Source organism: Hyperolius riggenbachi, chromosome 1 (assembly GCF_040937935.1).
Source record: "Hyperolius riggenbachi isolate aHypRig1 chromosome 1, aHypRig1.pri, whole genome shotgun sequence".
In the NCBI taxonomy this organism is placed as follows: domain Eukaryota; kingdom Metazoa; phylum Chordata; class Amphibia; order Anura; family Hyperoliidae; genus Hyperolius; species Hyperolius riggenbachi.
This window is the reverse complement of record NC_090646.1, coordinates 625,354,304-625,380,047: the sequence shown is the minus strand read 5'-3', so window position 1 is coordinate 625,380,047 and position 25,744 is coordinate 625,354,304. Positions and strand designations below refer to the sequence as shown.

Genomic DNA, 25,744 nt, shown 5'->3' with positions numbered 1-25,744 from the left:
TGGGAGCAAGTACATGGTAACATCTGGGTAATGGGTGCTGGCTAGTGGGGTATTTGTTGTCATGTGGGTGCTAAATGCAGAAGCTGGGTGCCATGTGGGTTCTGGGTGCTGGCACAGGGTGTTATGTGCATTCTGGCTGTATGGGTTGGTGTCAAGCATCATGTAGGTGTTGATTGCAGTTACTCAAGCCCTTGTGAGTTCTGGGTACAAGTACTAGATGTCATATGTGAGTGTTTGGTGTGGGTGCTGGGCACCAAGTGGAGGCTTAGTGCAACTGGAACTACTGCAGATGAAACATGTGGGTGTTGGGTGCAGGTACATTGGTGTGAATACTTGGTGCATTGCCTGCACTAGGTGCTAGCTATGAGTGGGCATCGTGTGTCATGTGGATTCTGAGTGCAGGTACTTTGGGTGCTAGTACTGGTTATGTGGGTGCAGATAATGTGCAAGTACTGTGCCAAGTGGGTGTGAGTACTGGGTGCCAGCTATAGGGTGAATGATGCAAGTACTAAGTGCCATATGGAGGTCGGATATAAGTATTAGGTGAAAGTTGCTTGGTGCAAGTACTGGGTGCTTGCTATAGTGGGGGTTACTGGTTGAGTGTAATGTGGTTGCTGAATATTGGTGGGATTGCGGTGGGTGCAGGGAGTGGGAGGTCACTGTGGGTACTGCTATGAATGGCATAGTTGCTGCTAGGAGAGGTAGAGGTCAGTGTGGTTGCTGGGGGAGGTAGAGGTCAGTGTGGGTGCTGGTGGAAGGGTAGGTCACTGTCGGTTCTGTGGAAGGAAGAGGTCAGTATGAGTGCTGGAGGAAGGGGAGGTCACTGTGGGTGCTGGGAGAGGTCATTGTAGTTATTGGAGGAGGGAGTAGTTGTGGATGCTGTGTGTTGGGAGAGATCAGTGTGGGCTCTGCTTTTGGGATGGGAGGTCCCTGTAAGTGCTGCAGGGGACAGGAGGGTAGCCTCTGGGGGAGGGAAAGACCACTGTGGATGCTGGGGGAAGGATAGGTCAGTGTGGGTGCTGGGGTAGGCAGGATCACTGCTAGAGCTGGGGAGGGAGAGGTGATTGTGGGTGGTAGGTGAAGGGAGAAGTCACTGTGGGAGGGACAGGTCACTGTGGGTGCTGGTGGAGGGAGAGGTCACTGTGGGTGCTAGGTGGAGGGAGAGGTCACTGTGGGAGGGAGAGGTCACTGTGGGTGCTAGGTGGAGGGAGAGGTCACTGTGGGTGCTAGGTGGAGGCAGAGGTCACTGTGGGTGCTGGGGGAGGGAGAGGTCACTGTGGGTGCTAGGTGGATGGAGAGGTCACTGTGGGTGCTAGGTGGAGGGAGAGGTCACTGTGGGTGCTAGGTGGAGGCAGAGGTCACTGTGGGTGCTGGGGGAGGGAGAGGTCACTGTGGGTGCTAGGTGGATGGAGAGGTCACTGTGGGTGCTAGGTGGATGGAGAGGTCACTGTGGGAGGGAGTGGTCACTGTGGGTGCTGGTGGAGGGAGAGGTCACTGTGGGTGCTAGGTGGATGGAGAGGTCACTGTGGGTGCTGGTGGAGGGAGAGGTCACTGTGGGTGCTAGACGCAGGGAGAGGTCACTGTGGGTGCTAGGTGGAGGCAGAGGTCACTGTGGGTGCTGGTGGAGGGAGAGGTCACTGTGGGTGCTAGACGCAGGGAGAGGTCAATGTGGGTGCTAGGTGGAGGGAGAGGTCACTGTGGGAGGGAGAGGTCACTGTGGGTGCTGGTGGAGGGAGAGGTCACTGTGGGTGCTAGGTGGAGGGAGAGGTCACTGTGGGTGCTAGGTGGAGGGAGAGGTCACTGTGGGTGCTTCTGGAGGGAGAGGTCACTGTGGCAGGGAGAGGTCACTGTGGGAGGGAGAGGTCACTGTGGGAGGGAGAGGTCACTGTGGGTGCTGGTGGAGGGAGAGGTCACTGTGGGTGCTAGGTGCAGGGAGAGGTCACTGTGGGTGCTAGGTGGAGGAAGAGGTCACTGTGGGTGCTAGGTGGAGGGAGAGGTCACTGTGGGAGGGAGAGGTCACTGTGGGTGCTGGGGGAGGGAGAGGTCACTGTGGGTGCTAGGTGGATGGAGAGGTCACTGTGGGTGCTGGTGGAGGGAGAGGTCACTGTGGGTACTAGGCGCAGGGAGAGGTCACTGTGGGTGCTAGCAGGGCCGGGCCGAGGCATAGGCTGGAGAGGCTCCAGCCTCAGGGCGCAGTGTAGGAGGGGCGCAGAATTCATTCAGCTGTCATTCCTAATTGTGTTGGAAGCAGAAAGAAATAAGAAAAGGGAATACATGGCAGTGACTGCAAGCCAGATAACTAGATATTAAGGTGTTGGGGAGGTTGTGGGACCTGTGGCGCCTCTTAGTCTAATAGCATTCAATGTGTGACGGCTGGGGAGGCAGGGATGGAGGGGCGCACCTTGGTGTCTCAGCCTTGGGTGCTGGAGGACCTTGTCCCGCCTCTGGGTGCTAGGTGGAGGCAGAGGTCACTGTGGGTGCTGGTGGAGGGAGAGGTCACTGTGGGTGCTAGGCGCAGGGAGAGGTCACTGTGGGTGCTAGGCGGAGGGAGAGGTCACTGTGGGGGGGAGAGGTCACTGTGGGTGCTGGTGGAGGGAGAGGTCACTGTGGGTGCTAGGTGGAGGGAGAGGTCACTGTGGGTGCTAGGTGGAGGGAGAGGTCACTGTGGGTGCTGGGGAAGGAGATGTCACTGTGGGTGCTAGGTGGAGGGAGAGGTCACTTTGGCAGGGAGAGGTCACTGTGGGAGGGAGAGGTCACTGTGTGTGCTGGTGGAGGGAGAGGTCACTGTGGGTGCTAGGTGCAGGGAGAGGTCACTGTGGGTGCTAGGTGGAGGGAGAGGTCACTGTGGGTGCTAGGTGGAGGGAGAGGTCACTGTGGGTGCTAGGTGGAGGGAGAGGTCACTGTGGGTGCTAGGTGGAGGGAGAGGTCATTGTGGGTGCTAGGTGGATGGAGAAGTCACTGTGGGTGCTGGGGAGGGAGAAGTCACTGTGGGTGCTAGGTGGATGGAGAGGTCCCTGTGGGTGAGGAAGAAGTCACTATGGGTGCTTGGGGAGGTAGAGGTCAGTATGGGTCCTAGGTGGAGGGTGAGGTCAGTATGCCACACTAGGATTCCTATCCAGACCTCTTCACCTGAAAGTGCCCCAGGAGGAGGCGGAGCTTCTCGCGGGTGGGCGGGGCTTACCGCGGTAGGGGGCGGGGCTTATTTTGCGCGATCAGAGGGGCCTTTTTTACTGATTTTAAAAAGGGGGTGCCTGGGCACCCAGAGCACCCCCCTCTGCACGTGCCTGTGCTTTATGCTAAATTGGAGAAATGCATTTTTGAGGTAACATCTGTCACCTTTTTGGGGTACATAATTTCTACCTCTGGCCTTTCTATGGACCCTGCCAAAGTCTCTGCTGTCCTGGAGTGGCCTCAGCCAGTAGGATTGAAGGCTCTCCAGAGGTTCTTAGGGTTCACAAATTACTATAGAAGGTTCATAAAGGGGTACTCCACAGTCATTGCACCCCTCACCAGTCTCACAAAGAAAGGGGCAGATACCAACCACTGGTCCCCTGAAGCTTTGGCTGCTTTCTCCACTCTAAAAGAACTATTTTTTTCTGCACCCATTTTGAGACATGTCGACACATCCTATCCCTTTATCGTAGAGGTGGATGCCTCAGAGGTCGGGGTGGGGGCTGTGCTGTCTCAACGTTCTGGGTTGCAGGGAAGATTACACCCGTGTGCCTATTTTTCTCGTAGGTTTTCACCAGCAGAGAGGAACTACGATATAGGCAACAGGGAGCTCCTAGCCATTAAATTGGCCTTTGAAGAATGGCGTCATTGGCTAGAAGAAGCAGAACATACGATTACAGTTTACACTGATCACAAAAATTTGGAATACATTGAGGGGGCTAAGAGATTGAGTCCCCGTCAGGCTTGATGGTCACTGTTTTTCTCGAGATTCAGATTTGTAATTACGTATACTCCAGGTAGTAAAAACATTAAAGCAGATGCTTTATCCAGATGCTTTGAGCCAGAGACAGCACAGCCCTCAGACCCAGAGACTATTATCCCACAGAAAGTGGTATTGGCAGCCACAGAGACCTGGAAGAACTGGAAGGAGACTTTGGGTCCCTTCCAGCAGGATGTTCCTGAGGGAAAGCCTGAAGGGGTCATGTTTGTACCATTGCCGTTTCGTCTCCAGATATTGCAGATGTTCCACTCCCACAAAAATGCTGGACATCCTGGGGCCACCAGAACACAGGACCTTGTTGCTAGGTGTGCTTGGTGGCCTTCATTGGCAACTGATTGCAAAGAGTATGTGAGAGAATGTGCAGTGTGTGCAAAAAGCAAACCCTCCCGTCTGGCACCTGTGGGAACATTGCAGCCTTTGCCCACCCCGAGTGAACCATGGACCCACTTGTCCATGGATTTTGTGGGTGAGCTCCCGAGGTCTGAAGGCATGTCGGTCATTTGGGTGGTAGTCGACAGATTCAGTAAAATGGCCCATTTCGTGCCCCTGAAAGGACTCCCCTCGCGCCCAGGAGTTGGCCAATCTTTTCATCATGCACATTTTCCGGCTACATGGCATCCCGGAAAATATAGTGTCAGATCGGGGAGTCCAATTTGTTTCTGTGAGAATCTGCTCAGCTGCCTGTGCAGACAGGCAGCGTTTTGACCACTGTTCACGTCTGCATTCTACAGGTCTCTTTAAGAGAGACCTTCTGTCAGTTCTGCAGCTTGTGTTGCTGAGGAATTTGCATACATTAGTCATGCAAATACCTTACCTGCCTTCTTTTGATGACTGGCACTATAAAAGCATTCTGCTCCCAGAATGCTTTGCTGGACATTTCCCTTTCATGGTCTGTTCCTGATGGAAACTCCTGGAGTGTCAGCCATTCCCGTTTGTTAAGGTTATCTTAGTGTAATTCGTGGGAATGCACTAGGCAATTTCCCTAGTGCAGTTAGGATTGCATTATCTGTTTTGCCTGTTCCGTCTGTCTTGTGTTTGGATCGCACAAGCCCTAGCGTTAGCGGCTGTGGATCCTTCTGATTGAGTCTGGAGTGTAGGTTGGAACAGCGGTTGTTTCTGCCTACCTCATCTGTTCTGTCTGCCGTGTGTTTGGATCGCGCTAGCCACTTTTCGCTAGCACTGGGGATCCTTCTGTTCTGTCTTCTGGGATCGCGCTAGCCACTTTTCGCTAGCGCTGAGGATCCTTCTGTTCTGCTACTCTGTCTCCTGGGATCGCGCTAGCTACTTTTCGCTAGCGCTGGGGATCCTTCTGTTCTGTCTTCTGGGATCGCGCTAGCCACTTTTCGCTAGCGCTGGGGATCCTTCTGTCGCTTGTCCCTGTTTTCGTGTGTCTGTCTTGTCTGCTGCGCTTGCTGGAGGCTTGGTGAGGTAACCGTTAGGCAAGCGCTCGCGTCCTCTGTTTCATGTTTGTCTGTTAATGGTTAGTTAGGCGTGCTTGTCTCTATTGTGCTTATCACGTGGAGAACACGCATAACCGCGTGCACTGTTGCGAATGAGTGCGGTGTTCGCGGTTAGCTAGCGTTTGTTATTTTCCGTATCTCCTTATTGTATTATTTGCTGTGCCTTTGCTACTCTCGTGCTCTGCCTTGCTGTAACCTTGTGTCACGTCTGGCGATCGCACCTCTCGCGATCGCGTTCCTGCTTCTTATCTGCTGTGGTGTGTGCACAGTCGCGGGTTGGCGACTAATTTTATGCACACACACACAATCTGTCTCTGTGCTCACTCTCAATCGCTTCTCTTGCGATTGCGTTTCTTCCCTTCGTACAATTCCTGTCTGGCGTGTGTGGTAGGGCAGAGGAGCTGTTCCTCTGCACTCCACAGCTCCACCTGCCGACAGGAATTTCCCTCTGCAGGTGCATTGCACCTAGCCTGGGTGTCCTCAATTATACGCTTGTGGAGGAATTACGCCGCGTCAGCGCACGTCTGGTGCGCTGACCATGGAGCTGATTCCGCAATCGTTACAGTTTCTAAATTTTGGAGGGCATTTTGTCATCAATTGGGCATGGAACTGTTGTTTTTGTCGGGCTACCACCCACAGACCAATGGTCAGACCGAGAGAATTAACCAGTCACTGGAACAGTTTCTTAGGTGTTATGTCTCGGATGCGCAAAGTGATTGGGTCAGGTTCTTGCCGTTTGCGGAATTTGCGCACAATAATTTAAAAAGCTCTTCTTCTGGATTTTCTCCATTTCAGGTGGTAACTGGAAAGTTGCCTAAGTTCTCCCCACTGCCAGTAGCTTCCACTCCGTTTCCAGCTTTGGAGGCTTGGCAAAAGTCATTTAAGAACATTTGGGGGATCGTGAAAGAAAATCTAGAGAAGGCCTTTCAGAGTCAGAAAGGTCAAGCTGACAAGAAACGTTCCATAGAGTGGAAGTTCCGGCCAGGAGACTTGGTCTGGGTGTCCACACGTCATTTGACTTTAAAACAGCCTTCGCCCAAGTTAGGACCCAGATTTGTGGGCCCTTTCCCAGTAACCAGGAAAATCAACAATGTCACTTATGCCATTGATCTTCCTGCCAGCATGCGTGGTGTAAGATCGTTCCATGTATCCCTGCTTAAGCCAGCAGTACATGTAGGTTCCACTCCTCCTCCTCCTGTGATGGTGGATGACCTACCTGAGTGGAAAAGATTTTAGACTCACGTATAGTGCAGAACTCGGTACAGTATTTGGTTCACTGGAAGGGTTATGGCATTGAGGAAAGAACATGAGTACCTGATTGCCGCATGCATGTGGATGAATTAAAGAAGGAATTCCACACCCTACATCCTGAGAAACCGGGTAGGAGCTGTCCGGAGTCCACTTCTCGGGGGGGGGGGGGGGGGGGGGTACTGTGAGAAAAACGTGGAAAAGCTACCGCATGTACTCAGAACAAGGCGGCTGATTCCGCGTCCAACGCAGTGGTTGGCACGCGTAGGTCTACATCTAGTAGTATGGCCAAACGCGGAGAAACCGCCGCATGCCTTGATAGCGGTGTGGCAGATTCCGCGTCCAGCGCGGCGGGTGCTTTACAACACATGTCTGGTGTGGCTGGGACTGATAGTCCACACAGGTTCAGAAGGACGCGCGCGCGCGCTGAGAAGCTGAACTTATATGACAGCCAGAAGGGAGTCAGCTGACCAGGCCGGTCAGCTGACGGTTCAACCACTTCCCATTGGTCCAGCACTTAGGGGAGGCGCTGGAGGGCGCTTTGCTATATATACTGGGTGCTGGTCATTCTCTGGTTGTCTGCCGTTGCGATCACTACGTGAAAGCACTCAGACCATATTGTCAGAATCTGTGTTATCTCTGTTACACTTCAGACTAGCTCCAGGGTGTTGATGATCAAGGACCTCACACCCAAAGATTAGGAAACTGTGTATCACCTGTGTTATACTTTAGACTAGTTCCAGGGTGTTGATGAATACGGAGCTCACACCCAAGACTAGGAATACTGTGTATCTTCTGTGTTATACTTCAGACTAGTTCCAGGGTGTTGATGATTACGGAGCTCACACCCAAGACTAGGAATACTGTGTATTTTCTGTGTTATACTTCAGACTAGTTCCAGGGTGTTGATGACTACGGAGCTCACACCCAAGATTAGGATTTAGCTTTACCATCCTGTTATACTTCAGACTAGTTCCAGGGTGTTGATGATCTAGGAGCTCACACCTATAGACTAGACATTGTTGATTATTTGTTATGACCTTTTGCTTTCCTGACCTCTCTTCTGATCTCTGATTTGGTACTTTGCTATATCTGATACTCCGTTGCCACACCTTGCTTGCCTTAGGACTCTGATTCAGTCTCTTTCCTCTGCATCTCATCTGTCTGTCTGTTGCCGACCTGGCTTGTCCGACCTCGAGAACTATCTCCTCTGTTTAGAGATAGTTCACAGATCTGTCAGTGACATTTCACCATTGGTGTCACTCACACTCTGTCCTTCCCTCTCTCAGCCTGACTCCTCCCCTTGGGGAGCCTCAGGCCATTGGAAGGAGCTTGTTCTTGGGCAGTATCTCTTACTGCCTGGCACCCTCGAGACGGGTGCTCTCCTCAAAGTATTACTGTTGCACCAAACACTCCTATTACTCAGGTGTCCAGAGGTTAGAGATATATCTGATTATCGGTGATACTGCAGATCACCGATAATCAGATCCTCTCTGTGTTACACCGATCGTTACAGGGGGGCTGCGGGGCCCCAGGCTCCCTCACTGCCTAAGGACCACAGCGACACCCCGGAGGGGAGGCTGGGTGGAGCAGACGACCCCCCCAAGCGTGGCCAGTGCCGGGGAGGGCCATCCGCACCCACCTCTCAAACTTAAAAACAGGCACTTACCTTAACGTCCATTGCGTTCTGCTACTGCGCATTAACTTGGGGGCATTGCATGGGAAATGAGTGATGCATGGGTCACCCCGAGCGAAGGTAAGTGCCTGTTTTTAAATATTTGGAGGTGGGTGCGGACGGCTCTCCCCGGCGCTGGCCACGCTTGGGGGGGTCGCCTGCGCCACCCAGCCCCCCCCCCTCCGGGGTGCTGCTGTGGTTCCCAGGCAGTGAGCATGCCTGGGACCCCGCGGTCCCCCGGTTGTATGGGGGCATTGGGAAGCCTCCTCGTGGCGCTCCTGGATAGTGCTATTGCAGCATGAACTAATTCCCGCAGGGCAACCGCTTTGCGGCATTGGTTTTGGACCCTGCATAAGTTGGCATGCGAAAGCAAATGCATATTTGCATGAGCATTGCCTCATGAATAGCCAATTAGGCAGAATTTGCTTAGCCAGTTTTGTCAGGTGTTCACTTGTTGTTTAATGCACACATTCAATTCTCTCTGTCGTGTTTAAGTATAAATGCTGCTACTTTGTAGGCTCAGGTACACTTTGAGTTGACAGATGTTAGAAAACAGCATTATCTGGGGTGATTCTGGCTTCACTTGTTTATTGGTCCATCCATATCCCACCTATCAGCATGTTCTATAATTCCTGGAACTTACCTGGCACACAAACTGGAAAATCATAGTTCCATTTATAATTCCTTCCACATCTCAGTGTTCTCTCTCCTCTTATTCTATAACCCTGGTCACATTTCAGTGTTATAGAATCATTGATGTCATATGATCCATCTTGTTTCTTCCCTGAGTATACTGTTCCATTAGCTAGTATAGGCTCTGGACAATATAATCCTGAAATAGAGTAAATAAAAACAAATGCAATTTTTTTTTTGCATTTCCATTGACTTGCGTGCAAATCGCACATTGCACATGGAGAAAAAGAACACTGCAGTGTGATTTAAAAATGCAGGAAAAAATTGCATAATGCAAAAAAATATAAGTCAAATGCGATGCCATTGAAATATATAAGATGTGCGACAACCATAAAATCACAATTCCACATGTCACAAGGGAATTCTGATATTTGCGAATGGTGCCTTACTGTTATCTACAGAATTATTTATTAAAAGCAGAAAACACAGCGTGAATACATACGTGTACAATTGGGTAGTTGAGGCTCCCATTCGCTGTCAAGGTTACAGGTTATAGTGTTGGGTCCTTCCATTTTGTAGCGCTGGTCGACACATTCAAATCTCACCACAGAATTGAGTGTGTATGGGCCAACAAATCCTGAGATCTTTTTCGAGTTTGGTACATGCGGCGCAGGACAATTAACAACTACAAGAAAGATAAATACGGATTACTACTTTATTAAATCGACACAAAAACATAAATGTTAGCATCATTTCTAAGTTCAAATTTACCTGTATTGCACAAGAGAAACAAAGAAGGTACATGGTATCAAACCAGCTTTCACCTGACATATAACTTACTGCATAAGTGTCTCTCGACAAATTTAAAGGCTCCTGCGCAACCTTCTTTACTTGTGTACTTATCCTGTAGACATACCAAGCTGTGAAATCAAACTTTCAAAGAGCAGAAGCCTTTCTGTGAGGATCCTCGTGGCTGCCTGCGCAGGCAGGCAGCCTTTTGACCACTGTTCAGGTCTGTATTCTGCAGGTCTCTGGAGGAGAGACCTTCTGTCAGTTTTGCAGCTTGCTGCAGAGGAATTTGCATACATTTGTCATGCAGATTGCCTAGCCACATCCTTTGTAGGCTTGCACTATATATACCATGTGATATCACAGACCTTGGCTGGTCATAAGGATTCTTCCTGTGAAACACTCCTGGAGGAGTGTCAGCCTTGCTCTTTGTTTGAAGATTAGCTTAGAGTAATTCCTGGAACTGCACTAGGCAGGTTTCCCTAGTGCAGTTAGGATTGCTTATCTGTTTTGTTTGTCTGTTGCGATTGTCCTGTCCCAGCGGTGATCGACAGGAAATCGTTCTGTGTGTCTGGGTGCTAACTGGAACAGCGGTTGTTACTGGTAGCCCCTTCTGATCTGTCTTACTTGGATTGCACTAGCCTCTTGCGCTAGTGCTGTGGATCCTTCTGTCCTGTCTTCCTGGATCACACTAGCCTCTTGCGCTAGTGCTGTGGATCCTTCTGGTCTGCTACTCTCTTGCTGTACTTGGATCGCACTAGCCTCTTGCGCTAGTGCTGTGGATCCTTCTGTTCTGTCTTCCTGCATTGCACTAGCCTCTTGCGCTAGTGCTGTGGATCCTATCGCTCGCTCATTCCTGTTTTCGTGTATCTGTCTTGTCTGCTACGAACGCTTGCTGGAGGCTCGGTGAGGTAACCGTTAAGCAAGCGCTCGCGTCCTATGTTTCATGCTTGTCTGTCGGTGGTTAGTTAGGCGTGCTTGTCTCTGTTGTGCTTATCACGCGGAGACCGCGCATAAACGCGTGCACTGTTGCGAATGAGTGCGGTGTTCGCGTTTAGCTAGCGTTTGTTATTTTCCTTGTCTCCTCACTGTATTATTTGCTGTGCCTTTGCTACTCTCGTGCTCTGCCTTGCTGTAGCCTTGTGTCACATCTGGCGATCGCACTTCTCGCGATCACGTTCCTATTTCATATCTACTGTTGTGTGTGCACTGTCGCGGGTTGGCGACTGGATTGGTGCACACACATACAATCTGTCTCTGTGCTCATCCTCAATCGCTTCTCTTGCGATTGCGTTTCTTCCCTTCGTGCAATTCCTGTCTGGCGTCTGTGGTAGGGCAGAGGATCTGTTCCTCTGCACTCCACAGCTCCACCTGCCGACAGGAATTTCCCTCTACGGGTGCATTGCACCTTTTGCTGGGTTCCCGCAAATTATACGCTTGTGGAGGATTTCCGCAGTGTCAGCGCACGTCTTGTGCGCTGATCACGGAGAGAATCCCACAATCGTTACACTTTCACAAGTCTTATTAGTATTAAAAAACAGGATATGTATTGTTCATTCTGGAATACCCATGCAAATCATTACGTAAAGGACAACTATCAAAGTTAACATGTATTTACAGTAATTACTAGCACATAGCAATACAAAGTTTTTTTTTTTCATATTTTCATTTTTATGTGAAGAAAAAAAACACATTTACAGAGAACAGTTTTCACTGTGGGCATTACTATAGGGGTGGGTCCAGCACATCCAGCATACAGAAACAATCTTCACTGGCTGTAATCCTGTGAGTAAAATGTCTTCAGAATGATAGAAAGCAAAAATATAGCTTTTAAATAGTGTGTAAATAACCCATCAGTTGTTCCCGTGTATCTCTCTACTCTTAGTGTAAAGTAAACAGAGATTGCAGCCAGGAAGAGCTCATTCTGAATGAAGGGGGAAGCATGCAAATACAGGACCAAAGTACAGGTCCTTCTCTTCAGAACTTTTCTCTGTAGCTAAAAAAAAATCTCTCAGCTGTTCTCATATGATATGTGAGAAAGCAGTGTGTGTTTGGGCAGGACAGAAGCAAACATGAATTCATTCCTCTGTAAATAGTGAAAGAGAAGTGGAACATATGTACATGGTACAGCTCTAGCTCCAATGCCGGCTTTTATTACAAAAAGCTGATACATTTGGCATTCCTTTCACACAAGCTGTGATCATAAACTTCTGAAAAACTTTCTATTGTTACTGGCTAAAATCTTTATAGGTATGTGGGGTTTTACAGCAGGACAGTCTCTTTTAAAGCAGGGATGGTCGTCAGCCAACTTCGCTACGCTGGAACTACGCATAGTTCTACGCAACTACGCTTCGCCAAACTACGGCTTCAAAATCAAATATTCGCTTCGTATGCATTTCGTAGATTACGCATTAAAATACGCAATTACGCATAGTGCGAAGCATAGTGTATGCGGATACTTATTCCCGCATGCAGAAAATTTTACGCATTAATTCCTCTTTAAATGGTTATACCGGGAACTCTTCTATGTGTACATTCCCCTTTCCAATCCGTAAATTTGTAAGCATACAATCGCACGCGGAAAATTAGATGCAAGTAACGCATCGCATAGTGCGCGTAAGCTACGCGTAGCGGTACTTCGCTACGTTTAAATTCATAAGCATAGTTTTGAAACTTCACCTACGAACTATGATGCATAGATGGGAACTACGATGTGTAAATTCGCACTGGCGTAGTTTCTGCTCATCCCTGCTTTAAAGTGACACTGAAGCGAAGATACACTTATGAGAGAATTAATTGCATGTGCAGTACAGATAATTAATAGAACATTTGTAGCAAAGAAAAGAGTCTCATTTTTATTTTTAGTTATATACCTTTATTTATAACATTGCATCATTCTGTCTTATCTGCAGTTTAGAAACCACACTGTATTTTAATTTGTAAAACAGAGCAGAGCTAATAAACCTTTGAAGTTTCCTGCAGTAAAACCTTCTCTCAAGCTATCTCTTACTGTTTCTTGGCTGTTTAAGCTATTTAGAAAAAGGTTATGTATCCAGGACACTGCGCTCACGTGTATGACAGACTCCAACTGTAGTGATGTCACTCAAGAAAAGCGGAAACAAGAAAAAACATAGCGTGATCCTGCATCTAAATTGCATTGCCTCTTCCCATTCACCAGTGTGTAACCACCCAACTCCATGTACAGTTCCAAACAGGGTATCACAGGTGCTCACCAGATAGTATGGCTGCCACAATCACGGACAGCAATAAGAGCCTCCACTCCCCGAGAGATAAGCCACATTTATTAAAAAGCTTAAAAGGGTGCACTCACATATTCCATATAAAAACAGGCATATCACACAATGGTCTCTCCACGCCGGCTGCTCCCTGCCTGTATCTCCGGCTGCTCCCTGCCTGTATCTCCGGCTGCTCCCTGCCTGTATCTCCGGCTTCTCCCTGCCTGTATCTCCGGCTGCTCCCTGCCTGTATCTCCGGCTGCTCCCTGCCTGTATCTCCGGCTGCTCCCTGCCTGTATCTCCGGCTGCTCCCCGCCTGTATCTCCGGCTGCTCCCTGCCTGTATCTCCGGCTTCTCCCTGCCTGTATCTCCGGCTGCTCCCTGCCTGTATCTCCGGCTGCTCCCTGCCTGTATCTCCGGCTGCTCCCCGCCTGTATCTCCGGCTGCTCCCTGCCTGTATCTCCAGCTGCTCCCTGCCTGTATCTCCGGCTGCTCCCTGCCTGTATCTCCGGCTGCTCCCTGCCTGTATCTCCGGCTGCTCCCCGCCTGTAGCAGCCGGCGTGGAGAGACCATCGTGTGATATGCTTGTTTTTATATGGAATATGTGAGTGCACCCTTTTAAGCTTTTTAATACATTTGTTACGGTTTTACACTATTAGAGCCTTTTAGTTTGGTAGGTGGATCAGGAGGCTGCACTGTTGGGAATCCATTTGTTGAGATATGCCTGGTTGAACCATGATGCAGGAATAAACGAGTAAGCCGTGTTATAACTTGGATGGCATAGTTTTAAGGTGAGAGGCCATTCGTGGGATTGTGTGAATAGCTTACGCACCGGGGAGAGGCTTACCTCTCGGGGAGTGGAGGCTCCTATTGCTGTCTGTGATTGTGGCAGCCATACTATCTGGTGAGCACCTGTGATACCCTGTTTGGAACTGTACACGGAGTTCGGTGGTTACACACTGGTGAATGGGAAGAGGCAATGCAATTTTGATGCTCAATGTTTTTTTCTTGTTTCCGTTTTTCTTTAGTGACATCACTACAGTTGGAGTCTGTCATACACGTGAGCGCAGTGTCCTGGATACATAATTGGATACATCATATGCTTGATGAACTGATTCTGCGATCCGTGATAGATACTGTGGACTTGAGTATATGAACTTTATGTGGTATAATTACACAATTTGTGAGGTTATAATTTATATTTAGTGAGCGCACAGATACATTGAGATTGATTATTTAGAAAACAGGACTGAGTTCCACTAAATGGTCGAGCAGCTCAGAGAAGCTCTTTTGCAGAGATAACAACTCAAGTGTTTTACCTCTTCCTGTACTTGAAAATAACATGAGACTCTTTTCTTTGCTACTGTACTACACATACAGTTCATTATCTCATAAGTTTATTTTCGCTTCAGATTTGCTTAAAAGCATACCCAATAAAAAGGGATGGTTGGAATGGCGGAATTCCGAATTTTTGTTATGACATCCCTTGAGCACACTCAGCAGGCATGTTGCACCCATATGGGGGTCCACCATTTTTTCTTAGTTTTAATTTTTTTATTTTTTACTATTGATGTGAAAAAAAAACATTCATGCGTTACACAAATGTACTGTCAGGCAACTTTTGCAATTTACCCATCAAAATTCTGTGATTTCAAAATCAGAAACAGAATAATTTATTTTACCGCCAAGCACGACTTTGTCGTGCCCGGAATTGGGCTTGGCACAAAGCAGGTACAGGAAAGGACAGACAACAGTGATAACAGGTTAGCATTCATCAAACAAATGCAATACAGTAATACATAACAGAGAAAAACCTTGCTTAAGGTATGGTTCTGGTCTTCTGGATAGTCGAGGAAGAACAGGCTAAGGGGAGAGCGGTGGGGGCGGTGGTGGATGGAAGTGAGTCTAGAGAGTTCAGTGATTTGACCGCTGAGGGGAAGAAACTGTTCCTGTGTCTAGAGGTCCTGGTGTAGATGGACCGACACCTCTGGCCCGAACGGAGCCGACTGAAGAAGCGACAGCCTGGGTGCGAGGGATCGTTAGCGATCCGCAATGCTCTGGAGCTCAGTCTGGTGTTGTAGAGGAGGTCCAGAGGGGGAGAGGTTTCCAATGATTCTTTCTACCGAATTGATGACCCTCTGTAGCTTGTGTCTATCACTGGCAGAGGAGCCAGCGTACCAGACCAGGATAGAAGAGCACAGGACAGATTCAATTGTGGCTGAGTAGAAGCTTGTCAGAAGTTTCTGGTCCATCCCAAACTTCCTCAGTTGGCGGAGGAAGAATAGTCTGCTGGGCTTTCCTCTGGATGGAGGTGGTGTTGGCCTTCCACTTCAGGTCATTGGAGATGGTTGTGCCCAGGAGACAAGCGCAGGAGAATCTTGCGACTTCCGTGCCTTCTATATGGATTGGGGGTGGGGTGGGGGTGTGCTTTCTAAAGTCTATGATCAGCTCAACAGTTTTTGCGGTGTTGAGGACCAGCCTATTCACCCTACACCAGTTGCAGATACTTTAGACCTGGTGACGGTAAGCCTCCTCATTGTTGTTGGTGATGAGGCCAACAATGGTGGTGTCATCCGCAAATTGATAACTTTGACGGAGCTTTCAGTGGATTTGCAGTTTTTTTGTATACAGGGAGAACAGAATCGGTGACAGGACGCAGCCTTGTGGGGCCCCTGTGTTAGTGGTTTTTGGCTAAGGATGGCACCTGGTTTGACGACCTGGGATCTGTTTGTGAGGAAGTCGGTGATCCACAGGTGCAGGGAGGGGTGGACATTGAGCGCAGCAAGGTTCTCCTGAAGTATTTTAGGGCTGATGGTGTTAAACGCTGAGCTTAAGTCAAGGAGGAGGATCCTGGCGTATGAGTTCGCTCTAACCAGGTGCTTGCAGACTGACTCCAGGCAAATGTTAATGGCGTCGTCGGTGGACCTGTTCGCTCTGTATGCAAACTGGTGTGGGTCTACAACAGAGGGGCTGTTGATACGTTTAGAAGGGGCTCTGTTGAGACGTTTAGAAGGGGCATAACCATGCTCTCAAAAGTTTTCATAATGACGGATGTGAGAGCCACAGGTCTGAAGTTGTTGAGGTCGGTGACTCCCTGCTTCTTGGGTACAGGGATGATGGTCAACCTCTTGAAGCAAGCAAGGACCGTGCCTTCCTGGAGGGATCTGGTAAAGATGGCAGAGAGAATAGGAGCTAGCTGTTGTGCACTGGTTTTCAGGCATGCTGGTGACACACCATCTGGGCCTGAGGCTTTCATAGTATTTACAAAATTACAAAATTCCTATGCAGATGTCAGAATTCTGCAAAATCGGTTTGCTCATACCCAGTACTATATTTACACATGATTAGCTCATCATGCCACTTCCATTTAAGGACCACTGTCGTGAAAATCTTAAAATGTAAAATACATGTAAACATATAAAACAACATATGCAAACAGAAAAGAAGCACATTTCTTCCAGAGTAAAATGTGCCATACATTACTTTTCTCCTATGTTGCTGTCACTTGCAGTAAGTAGTAGAAATCTGACAGAACCGAGAGGTTTTGGATTAGCCCATCTCCTCATGGGGGATTCTTGTGGATTCCTTTATTTTCAAAAACACTTAGTGAATGGCAGTTGCTCCGTCCAACTGCCTAAAAAGTGTATGATGAGTACAGGGAGGCTGGCCAGCAACTTTGTATGAATCATTTTCAGGGAGTGTCTTTATAAATAATAAAGGCCATGCTAAGAATCTCCTACGGAGAGATGGACTAGCTGAAAACCTGTCGGTTTTGTCAGATTTCTACTACTTATTGTAAGTGACAGCAACATAGGAGAAAAGTAATATATGGCTCATTTTACACAGGAAGAAACCTATTTCTTATTTGAAAGTGTTTATTTATATTTTAAATGTTAATATTTTCGCAAAAGTGGTCCTTTAAGCCCACAAAGCCATAGATTCCAATATCCACACAGCCAGTGTTGGACTGGGAGGTGAAAAAACTGGGGAAATCCACCTGCTGGCCAAGCAGCAGTAACCCGTGTTGTCACTCCCAATAGAAACCTGCAGCAAGTCTTCACTGTGAGCAGCAACACCTGATTACTGCTGCTTGGCCAGCAGGTGGTTTTCCTCAACTTTCCCATCTCCCAGTCCCACAATGCACACAGCTGTTTACCTTTATTTAGAAAATAAAGTGTGCCTAGACCACATGTGACTCTGTACCCACTGCTTCACAACCCAGCACAGCTGGGCTATGCATTTCTACAGACCTTACTTCTATCAGCTACTAAGTGAGAAATGGCATTCAGAGATTTTTATATATGTGCCTGGCAATCAGGAAGTGGCCTTCAGAACATTGGGATTACAGCCATGTCACATGAGAGGCTAGTATCATCTACAACAAGGGTCAGGAACAGGGTTGCTCGGATACCCCTTTTCAAAATCCGGATCTGATTCGGATCCGGATACCCAGATATCCGATCCGGGTCAGATATCCGAGTTCCAAATTTTCCGATCCGAATCAAAATCTGATATCCGACTGGGTATCCGGGCGGATTCGGATATCCACATAGAAAACCAGAAGTGGCCTTTAAATTGCTTCTAAATGTTTCTAGGGTAAATGAGGCATGTAGCATCATTATTTTTTGAAGGGGAACACTAATTGATGATGTGGGGACTTAAAATCCCCCCAAAAATAAAAAAAATGGCTGTCAATTAGCATTGTCAATCGGCACTTGGCATTTGGCACTTTGCATTTGGCACTTTGCATTTGGCACTTTGCACTTGGCACGTGCTAAGTGCCAAGTGCAAAGTGCCAAATGCAAAGTGCAAAGTGCCAAATGCAAAGTGCCAAGTGTGAAGTGCCAAGTGCAAAGTGCCACGTGCCAAGTGCCACGTGCCAAGTGCCACGTGCCAAGTGCCACGTGCCAAGTGTGAAGTGCAAAGTGTGAAGTGCAAAGTGTGAAGTGCAAAGTGTGAAGTGCAAAGTGTGAAGTGCCACGTGCCAAGTGTGAAGTGCAAAGTGCCAAGTGCCATGTGCCGAGTGACAGTCAGACAGCAAAGGAGAAGACACTAGTGCACACTTATCGTCACACTGGCACTGGTCAGCAGCACAGTAGTTCTGTAGTAAGCTAACACAGTAGTACTACTTTCAAAGTTGCTGCTGCGCTCTCCAGACCTGAAAAAGATAAAACTCCACATAGGGCAATATCGTTCAGTCTACGTAGATCATCCCTCCACTTATTCCACGTGTCACATGTAAAGTGCTCTCCCAAATATCAATCAACTCCGTGTCCCTCGTCCCCTCTCACTAAATGCTCACCAGATTCTGGCCACCTCAGTTGTCAGGTGGATCATAGGCAGTACAGTTATATATCACTCCACTGGATTCTGCAAAGAGGGGAGAATCTCCACATAGGGTAATACAGTTCAAAAAAACTCAATATACTTCAAACATTAATTCCACCACGTGTCCTGCAAATCACTCTGTGTTAGTGCCAATCCGCCGTGCTACAAATCACATCGCTTACCAGATGCAGCCCACCTCTATATCCAGGTGGAATTTGCGCTGTATGTTGTAGGCAAACAAGTTTCACACTCCTGGATCCTTTTAGACAGGCCTTTTCAAGGACTTGTTATTTATTCCAATTTTTTAGTTCCACTCAATAAAAACATAAAAGAAACCAAAATAGCGTAATATAGTTTTAAGATGCTTCTATGCGCACAAACTCAGTGTCACTTACGCCTCCAGGTGCGTTCTGCGCATGTCACACAATAGGTCTCTGCCAATGCCCATCCGTCTCGATGCCGGCTGATATCCGGATGCGCCTGGGTAGATGCACGCTCTCCCGTTTCACCTCCTTCCTCGGTCGCAGGGTGTAGATCGGTACGCTTCTATACTGACCGGCCGGTCCGTGCGCTTACTTCCATGCGACGTCAGACGCACATCTCCGCCCAACTTGTTTGCCTACAACATACAGCGCAAATTCCACCTGGATATAGAGGTGGGCTGCATCTGGTGAGCGGTGTGATTTGTAGCACGGCGGATTGGCACTAACACAGAGTGATTTGCAGGACACGTGGTGGAATTAATGTTTGAAGTATATTGAGTTTTTTTGAACTGTATTACCCTATGTGGAGATTCTCCCCTCTTTGCAGAATCCAGTGGAGTGATATATAACTGTACTGCCTATGATCCACCTGACAACTGAGGTGGCCAGAATCTGGTGAGCATTTAGTGAGAGGGGACGAGGGACACGGAGTTGATTGATATTTGGGAGAGCACTTCACATGTGACACGTGGAATAAGTGGAGGGATGATCTACGTAGACTGAACGATATTGCCCTATGTGGAGTTTTATCTTTTTCAGGTCTGGAGAGCGCAGCAGCAACTTTGAAATTATTACCCAGTGTGTGGATTTTCTGCAGCGATCCCAGTGACTGTGACTTTGTAATTTAACCTTAGTGAACTGTGGCGCAGTGTGTTGACAATTGACAGTAGTACTACTACTTTAACAACTACTGACTGCAGTACTACAGTACTAACTACACAATAACACAGTAATCATATTCCCTAACCTAACCTATACTGTAGCTAAGGCTAGCAGGCCAGCAGGCAGAAGCTGGCATGGGTCTGTGCACACAGCATACACACAGACACATAGCAGCTGCCTGCAGCAGCCCTGCAGCACACACTCTGACTGTCACTGGATGAAATCAAGTTAGCTACCTATTTAAAAATAGTGTAGTGATAGTGAAGGGGTTAATCACTGAACAGCTTTAGATTTATCACATTATACAGCACTTGCTAGGCCAGCAGCACTGGAGCATGCCTCTCAGTGAGCACTCACAGCAAGGACGAGATTTCTCATCATGGCAGCCCTCCTTATTATACAGGTGGGGCTGGCCAGGGTTCCCTTCTGTGATTGGTTGCTAGGGATTCTGCTGGGAGCCCTCTGATTGGCTCAATGACATCATCTCCTTATTTTCCGTATTCGGATCCAGATATCCGCAGGATATCCGGGTATGCGACCTAATATCAGCGGTTTGATATCCGGATTTCCATAGAAATCCGGCAATCCACATCAGAATCAGTTAGCTGAAAAAATTTTGGATATCCGGTTTACCCGGATATCCGGAATCCGGATGAGAACCACTAGTCAGGTTACTTTTTGTCTGAGAGAGCCATAAACGCCACATATTTTAGAATGTAATTCCATGAGAGCCATACAATATGTTTCAAACTGGGACAGTAGGGCTTACCTCCCTGTTGCCATGGGGATGTGTATACAGTTGATCTGCCGGGCAGCGGAAGTGTCAGACATGTCTTCTTCAGCTTCTCTTGGGTTTCAGCAACATTAGCAATTTCCCCGAGAGCCAGACAGGAGAAATACCGACTAACAGCTTGTACAATTAGCTAGCTGACTTGGGAGTTGATTCACTTTGTAGGATAAGATCCCTGCACTTTGGCCCAATAGGCTGCCTGTCTAGTGACAGACAGCCTATTGGGCCAATAAAAGTGCACGGATCTCGTCCTACAAAGTCACTGGACCCGACACACACGCACACACATACACTTACACTTTAGCTATGACTTTTAATTTTAAATTAAAGAAAAGAGGTGAATGCCCTGGTGGTTGGAGGACCTGGGCTCACTTCCACTCCCCCTCTAAGTGTCATATGCAGGTTTGGGGGTCCTGGGCGGTTGCAGAGCCCGGGGCCCCCTTCTGTCATCTCTGCACCGGTGTTTGTGAAAGAAAAAAATAATTTGGGATTCAGGAAGATAACCAAGGTGGTCACTTTTAAAATAATATGGTTAAATTTGTCAGAATATGATGTAAATCAGACCTCATTTTCCTTTTTTCTTTACCAAATCTTAAAAGTACAGATTGTTTTGTTGTATTTGGGCAGTGTTTTTGTTTTTTCACTATGACATTTTTAGACATAAATGTATCCTAAGCAGGAAGAAAGTCCCACCTCTACAGCGAGGCTCAGGATCACTCCAGTTTCCACTCTCCATACAGAACACAGAGCTATCATGTTCCATCACAGCACTGGGATCATTGCATGTATATCTCACAGCATCCTGGTACTGGTACTCATCTTTCACAGGGTAGAAAGACCCACCTGGGATTGTTGGAGGAGATGGACACATAGTAGCTACAAAAAACAACAACAACAACAAAGGTTAAAGCTGAATTCCAAGTTAAAGAGTAACTGTCGGGCATAAAATCAAAATTCAATTCTTATTTTTCTCTGGTAAACAAGTAATGAGAATGCTAACCAGGCAATCGAAAAGTTAAAAATCAGTCTTAGTTTTATCTATATAACATCATTCCCCGGTTTTGTGGTACATCTGCCACACAAAGGATGTTGCAGGGCATGCTGGGTTGTCCCTTTTTGCTTCTTAATCTCTGACTTAACTAATGCAGCCTGATTGGTTGAAATCTCTTTCCCTCCTGTTTTCCCCTCCCACACCTCTGTTCCTCTCTGATTGGCCAATATTGCTCATGCTGAGACGATGAACTTTCTATTGCAGAGCTGGGTGAGAGTGCCTGAAGCCTGGGACGACGGCAGGCAATACATACACAATCAGGCAGAGGAGAGTAAGGGAGGAAATTACATCAGGATTGGCTTCAAAATAGACACAGTTAAGATGAAGAATCTTAAGAAGGATTTTCTCTTTTTTATACTATAGAAAAACAAAAGTTTGCTTTCTTAAAACAGAAAGAATTTGCGATAATTTAGGTTGGAATGAGCTTGAGATTTCTCCCAGTGCAACACTGCTGAATATATACAAATTAACCATTGTTACCCTTAAAAGCTAAATACACCTCCAGAACCGCTGGAATGCAATGATGTGTCAGCTTGTTAATTTGTACAGAGCCAGAATAATCCAACATGCATACAGACTGTTTCGGATTGTTTGATACTCATCAGTGCATGGCATGGATTAATTTGGCTCTATGGAGTAGGGCTTGTAACACCGAGAGGTACAGACTAACCAGTAGGGATGGTCGGAAAATTCTGCGGAATTATTAATTCCGTGATTCCGGCCGGAATTAGCTAATTCCGATGGTCGGAGTGGAATTCCTATTCCTATACCTCTTAAACGAAATTTTATAATTCCGACGGAATTTTCCGGGATAACACTCCTCCTCCTCCTCTATCCATCCTCCTTCATAATCAAGTAGGGAATTGCAGATTTTCAAAACAGCTTATATACCATAGCTGGGATTTGAACCCAGGATGCAGTGTGTAGTAGGTATCTGTCTTACCCTCTAGACCATGAACCACACTACATGCTTTTCAAAAAGTACAAATCCTTAAACATGCTACTTTTTCGATTGAACTGATCATAATGGTAGTATGGTTTATGCTAGGCTAGCTTTAGCATGTAGTGTGGTTCATGGTCTAGAGGGTAAGACAGATACCTACTACCCACTGCATCCTGGGTTCAAATCCCAGCTATGGAATATAAGCATGCTTTTCAAAAAGTACAAATCCTTAATCATGCTACTTTTTCTATTGAATTAATCATAATGGTAGTATGGTTTATGCTAGGCCAGGTTTAGCATGTAGTGTGGTTCATGGTCTAGAGGGTAAGACAGATACCTACTACCCACTGCGTCCTGGGTTCTAATCCCAGCTACGGAATATAAGCATGCTTTTCAAAAAGTACAAATCCTTAATCATGCTACTTTTTCTATTGAATTGATCATAATGGTAGTATGGTTTATGGTAGGCCAGGTTTAGCATGTAGTGTGGTTCATAGTCTAGAGGGTAAGACAGATACCTACTACACACTGATGCCTGGATTCTAATCCCAGCTATGGTATGTTATCTGGCTTTTTAAAAAGTACAAATCCTTAAACATGCTACTTTTTCTATTGAACTGATCATAATGGTAGTATGGTTTATGCTAGGCCATCTTTAGCATGAAGTGTGGTTCATGGTCTAGAGGGTAAGATAGATACCTACTACACACTGAGTCCTGGGTTCTAATCCCAGCTATGGTATGTTATCTGGCTTTTCAAAAAGTACAAATCCTTAATCATGCTACTTTTTCTATTGAATTGATCATAATGGTAGTATGGTACAATGATGCTAGGCCAGCTTTAGCATGTTGTGTGGCTGATGGTCTAGTGGGTAAGACAGAGACCTACTACACACTGAGTCCTGGGTTCTAATCCCAGCTATGGTATGTGAGCTGGCTTTTCAAAAAGTACAAATCCTTAATCATGCTACTTTTTCTATTGAATTTATCATAATGGTAGTATGGTAAAATGATGCTATGCCAGCTTTAGCATGTAGTGTGGCTGATGGTCTAGTGGGTAAAACAGAGACCTACTACACACTGAGTCCTGGGTTCTAATCCCAGCTATGGTATGTTATCTGGCTTTTCAAAAAGTACAAATCCTTAATCATGCTACTTTTTCTATTGAATTGATCATAATGGTAGTATGGTACAATGATGCTAGGCCAGCTTTAGCATGTAGTGTGGCTGATGGTCTAGTGGGTAAGGCAGAGACCTACTACACACTGAGTCCTGGGTTCTAATCCCAGCTATGGTATGTGAGCTGGCATTTCAAAAAGTACAAATCCTTAATCATGCTACTTTTTCTATTGAATTGATCATAATGGTAGTATGGTACAATGATGCTAGGCCAGCTTTAGCATGTAGTGTTGCTGATGGTCTAGTGGGTAAGGCAGAGACCTACTACACACTGAGTCCTGGGTTCTAATCCCAGCTATGGTATGTGAGCTGGCTTTTCAAAAAGTACAAATCTTTAATCATGCTACTTTTTCTATTGAATTGATCATAATGGTAGTATGGTACAATGATGCTAGGCCAGCTTTAGCATGTAGTGTGGCTGATGGTCTAGTGGGTAAGACAGAGACCTACTACACACTGAGTCCTGGGTTCTAATCCCAGCTATGGTATGTGAGCTGGCTTTTCAAAAAGTACAAATCCTTAATCATGCTACTTTTTCTATTGAATTGATCATAATGGTAGTATGGTACAATGATGCTAGGCCAGCTTTAGCACATAGTGTGGCTGATGGTCTAGTGGGTGAGACAGAGACCTACTACACACTGAGTCCTGGGTTCTAATCCCAGCTATGGTATGTGAGCTGGCATTTCAAAAAGTACAAATCCTTAATCATGCTACTTTTTCTATTGAATTGATCATAATGGTAGTATGGTACAATGATGCTAGGCCAGCTTTAGCATGTAGTGTGGCTGATGGTCTAGTGGGTAAGACAGAGACCTACTACACACTGAGTCCTGGGTTCTAATCCCAGCTATGGTATGTTATCTGGCTTTTCAAAAAGTACAAATCCTTAATCATGCTACTTTTTCTATAGAATTGATCATAATGGTAGTATGGTACAACGATGCTAGGCCAGCTTTAGCATGTAGTGTGGCTGATGGTCTAGTGGGTAAGGCAGAGACCTACTACACACTGAGTCCTGGGTTCTAATCCCAGCTATGGTATGTGAGCTGGCATTTCAAAAAGTACAAATCCTTAATCATGCTACTTTTTCTATTGAATTGATCATAATGGTAGTATGGTACAATGATGCTAGGCCAGCTTTAGCATGTAGTGTGGCTGATGGTCTAGTGGGTAAGGCAGAGACCTACTACACACTGAGTCCTGGGTTCTAATCCCAGCTATGGTATGTGAGCTGGCTTTTCAAAAAGTACAAATCCTTAATCATGCTACTTTTTCTATTGAATTGATCATAATGGTAGTATGGTACAATGATGCTAGGCCAGCTTTAGCATGTAGTGTGGCTGATGGTCTAGTGGGTGAGACAGAGACCTACTACACACTGAGTCCTGGGTTCTAATCCCAGCTATGGTATGTGAGCTGGCATTTCAAAAAGTACAAATCCTTAATCATGCTACTTTTTCTATTGAATTGATCATAATGGTAGTATGGTACAATGATGCTAGGCCAGCTTTAGCATGTAGTGTGGCTGATGGTCTAGTGGGTAAGACAGAGACCTACTACACACTGAGTCCTGGGTTCTAATCCCAGCTATGGTATGTTATCTGGCTTTTCAAAAAGTACAAATCCTTAATCATGCTACTTTTTCTATAGAATTGATCATAATGGTAGTATGGTACAACGATGCTAGGCCAGCTTTAGCATGTAGTGTGGCTGATGGTCTAGTGGGTAAGGCAGAGACCTACTACACACTGAGTCCTGGGTTCTAATCCCAGCTATGGTATGTGAGCTGGCATTTCAAAAAGTACAAATCCTTAATCATGCTACTTTTTCTATTGAATTGATCATAATGGTAGTATGGTACAATGATGCTAGGCCAGCTTTAGCATGTAGTGTGGCTGATGGTCTAGTGGGTAAGGCAGAGACCTACTACACACTGAGTCCTGGGTTCTAATCCCAGCTATGGTATGTGAGCTGGCTTTTCAAAAAGTACAAATCCTTAATCATGCTACTTTTTCTATTGAATTGATCATAATGGTAGTATGGTACAATGATGCTAGGCCAGCTTTAGCATGTAGTGTGGCTGATGGTCTAGTGGGTGAGACAGAGACCTACTACACACTGAGTCCTGGGTTCTAATCCCAGCTATGGTATGTGAGCTGGCATTTCAAAAAGTACAAATCCTTAATCATGCTACTTTTTCTATTGAATTGATCATAATGGTAGTATGGTACAATGATGCTAGGCCAGCTTTAGCATGTAGTGTGGCTGATGGTCTAGTGGGTAAGACAGAGACCTTACTACACACTGAGTCCT

The 25,744-nt window shown here is 46.7% G+C and overlaps 1 protein-coding gene across 3 annotated transcripts in view; it reads right to left on the bottom strand.

The window, feature by feature from the left end:
• LOC137529187 (complement component receptor 1-like protein) overlaps positions 1-25,744 on the bottom strand; it is a 118,526-nt gene that overhangs the window by 47,163 nt on the left and 45,619 nt on the right. For 2 of the 3 annotated variants that reach the window (XM_068251205.1, XM_068251206.1), the window contains exons 6-8: positions 20,950-21,132; positions 9,471-9,653; positions 8,979-9,167 (exon numbers count right to left, since the gene is read on the bottom strand). In XM_068251205.1, the coding sequence (XP_068107306.1) occupies positions 8,979-9,167; positions 9,471-9,653; positions 20,950-21,132 (555 nt within the window). The remainder of the gene's footprint in view (positions 1-8,978; positions 9,168-9,470; positions 9,654-20,949; positions 21,133-25,744) is intronic. The other variant, XM_068251207.1, reaches the window with a different exon arrangement.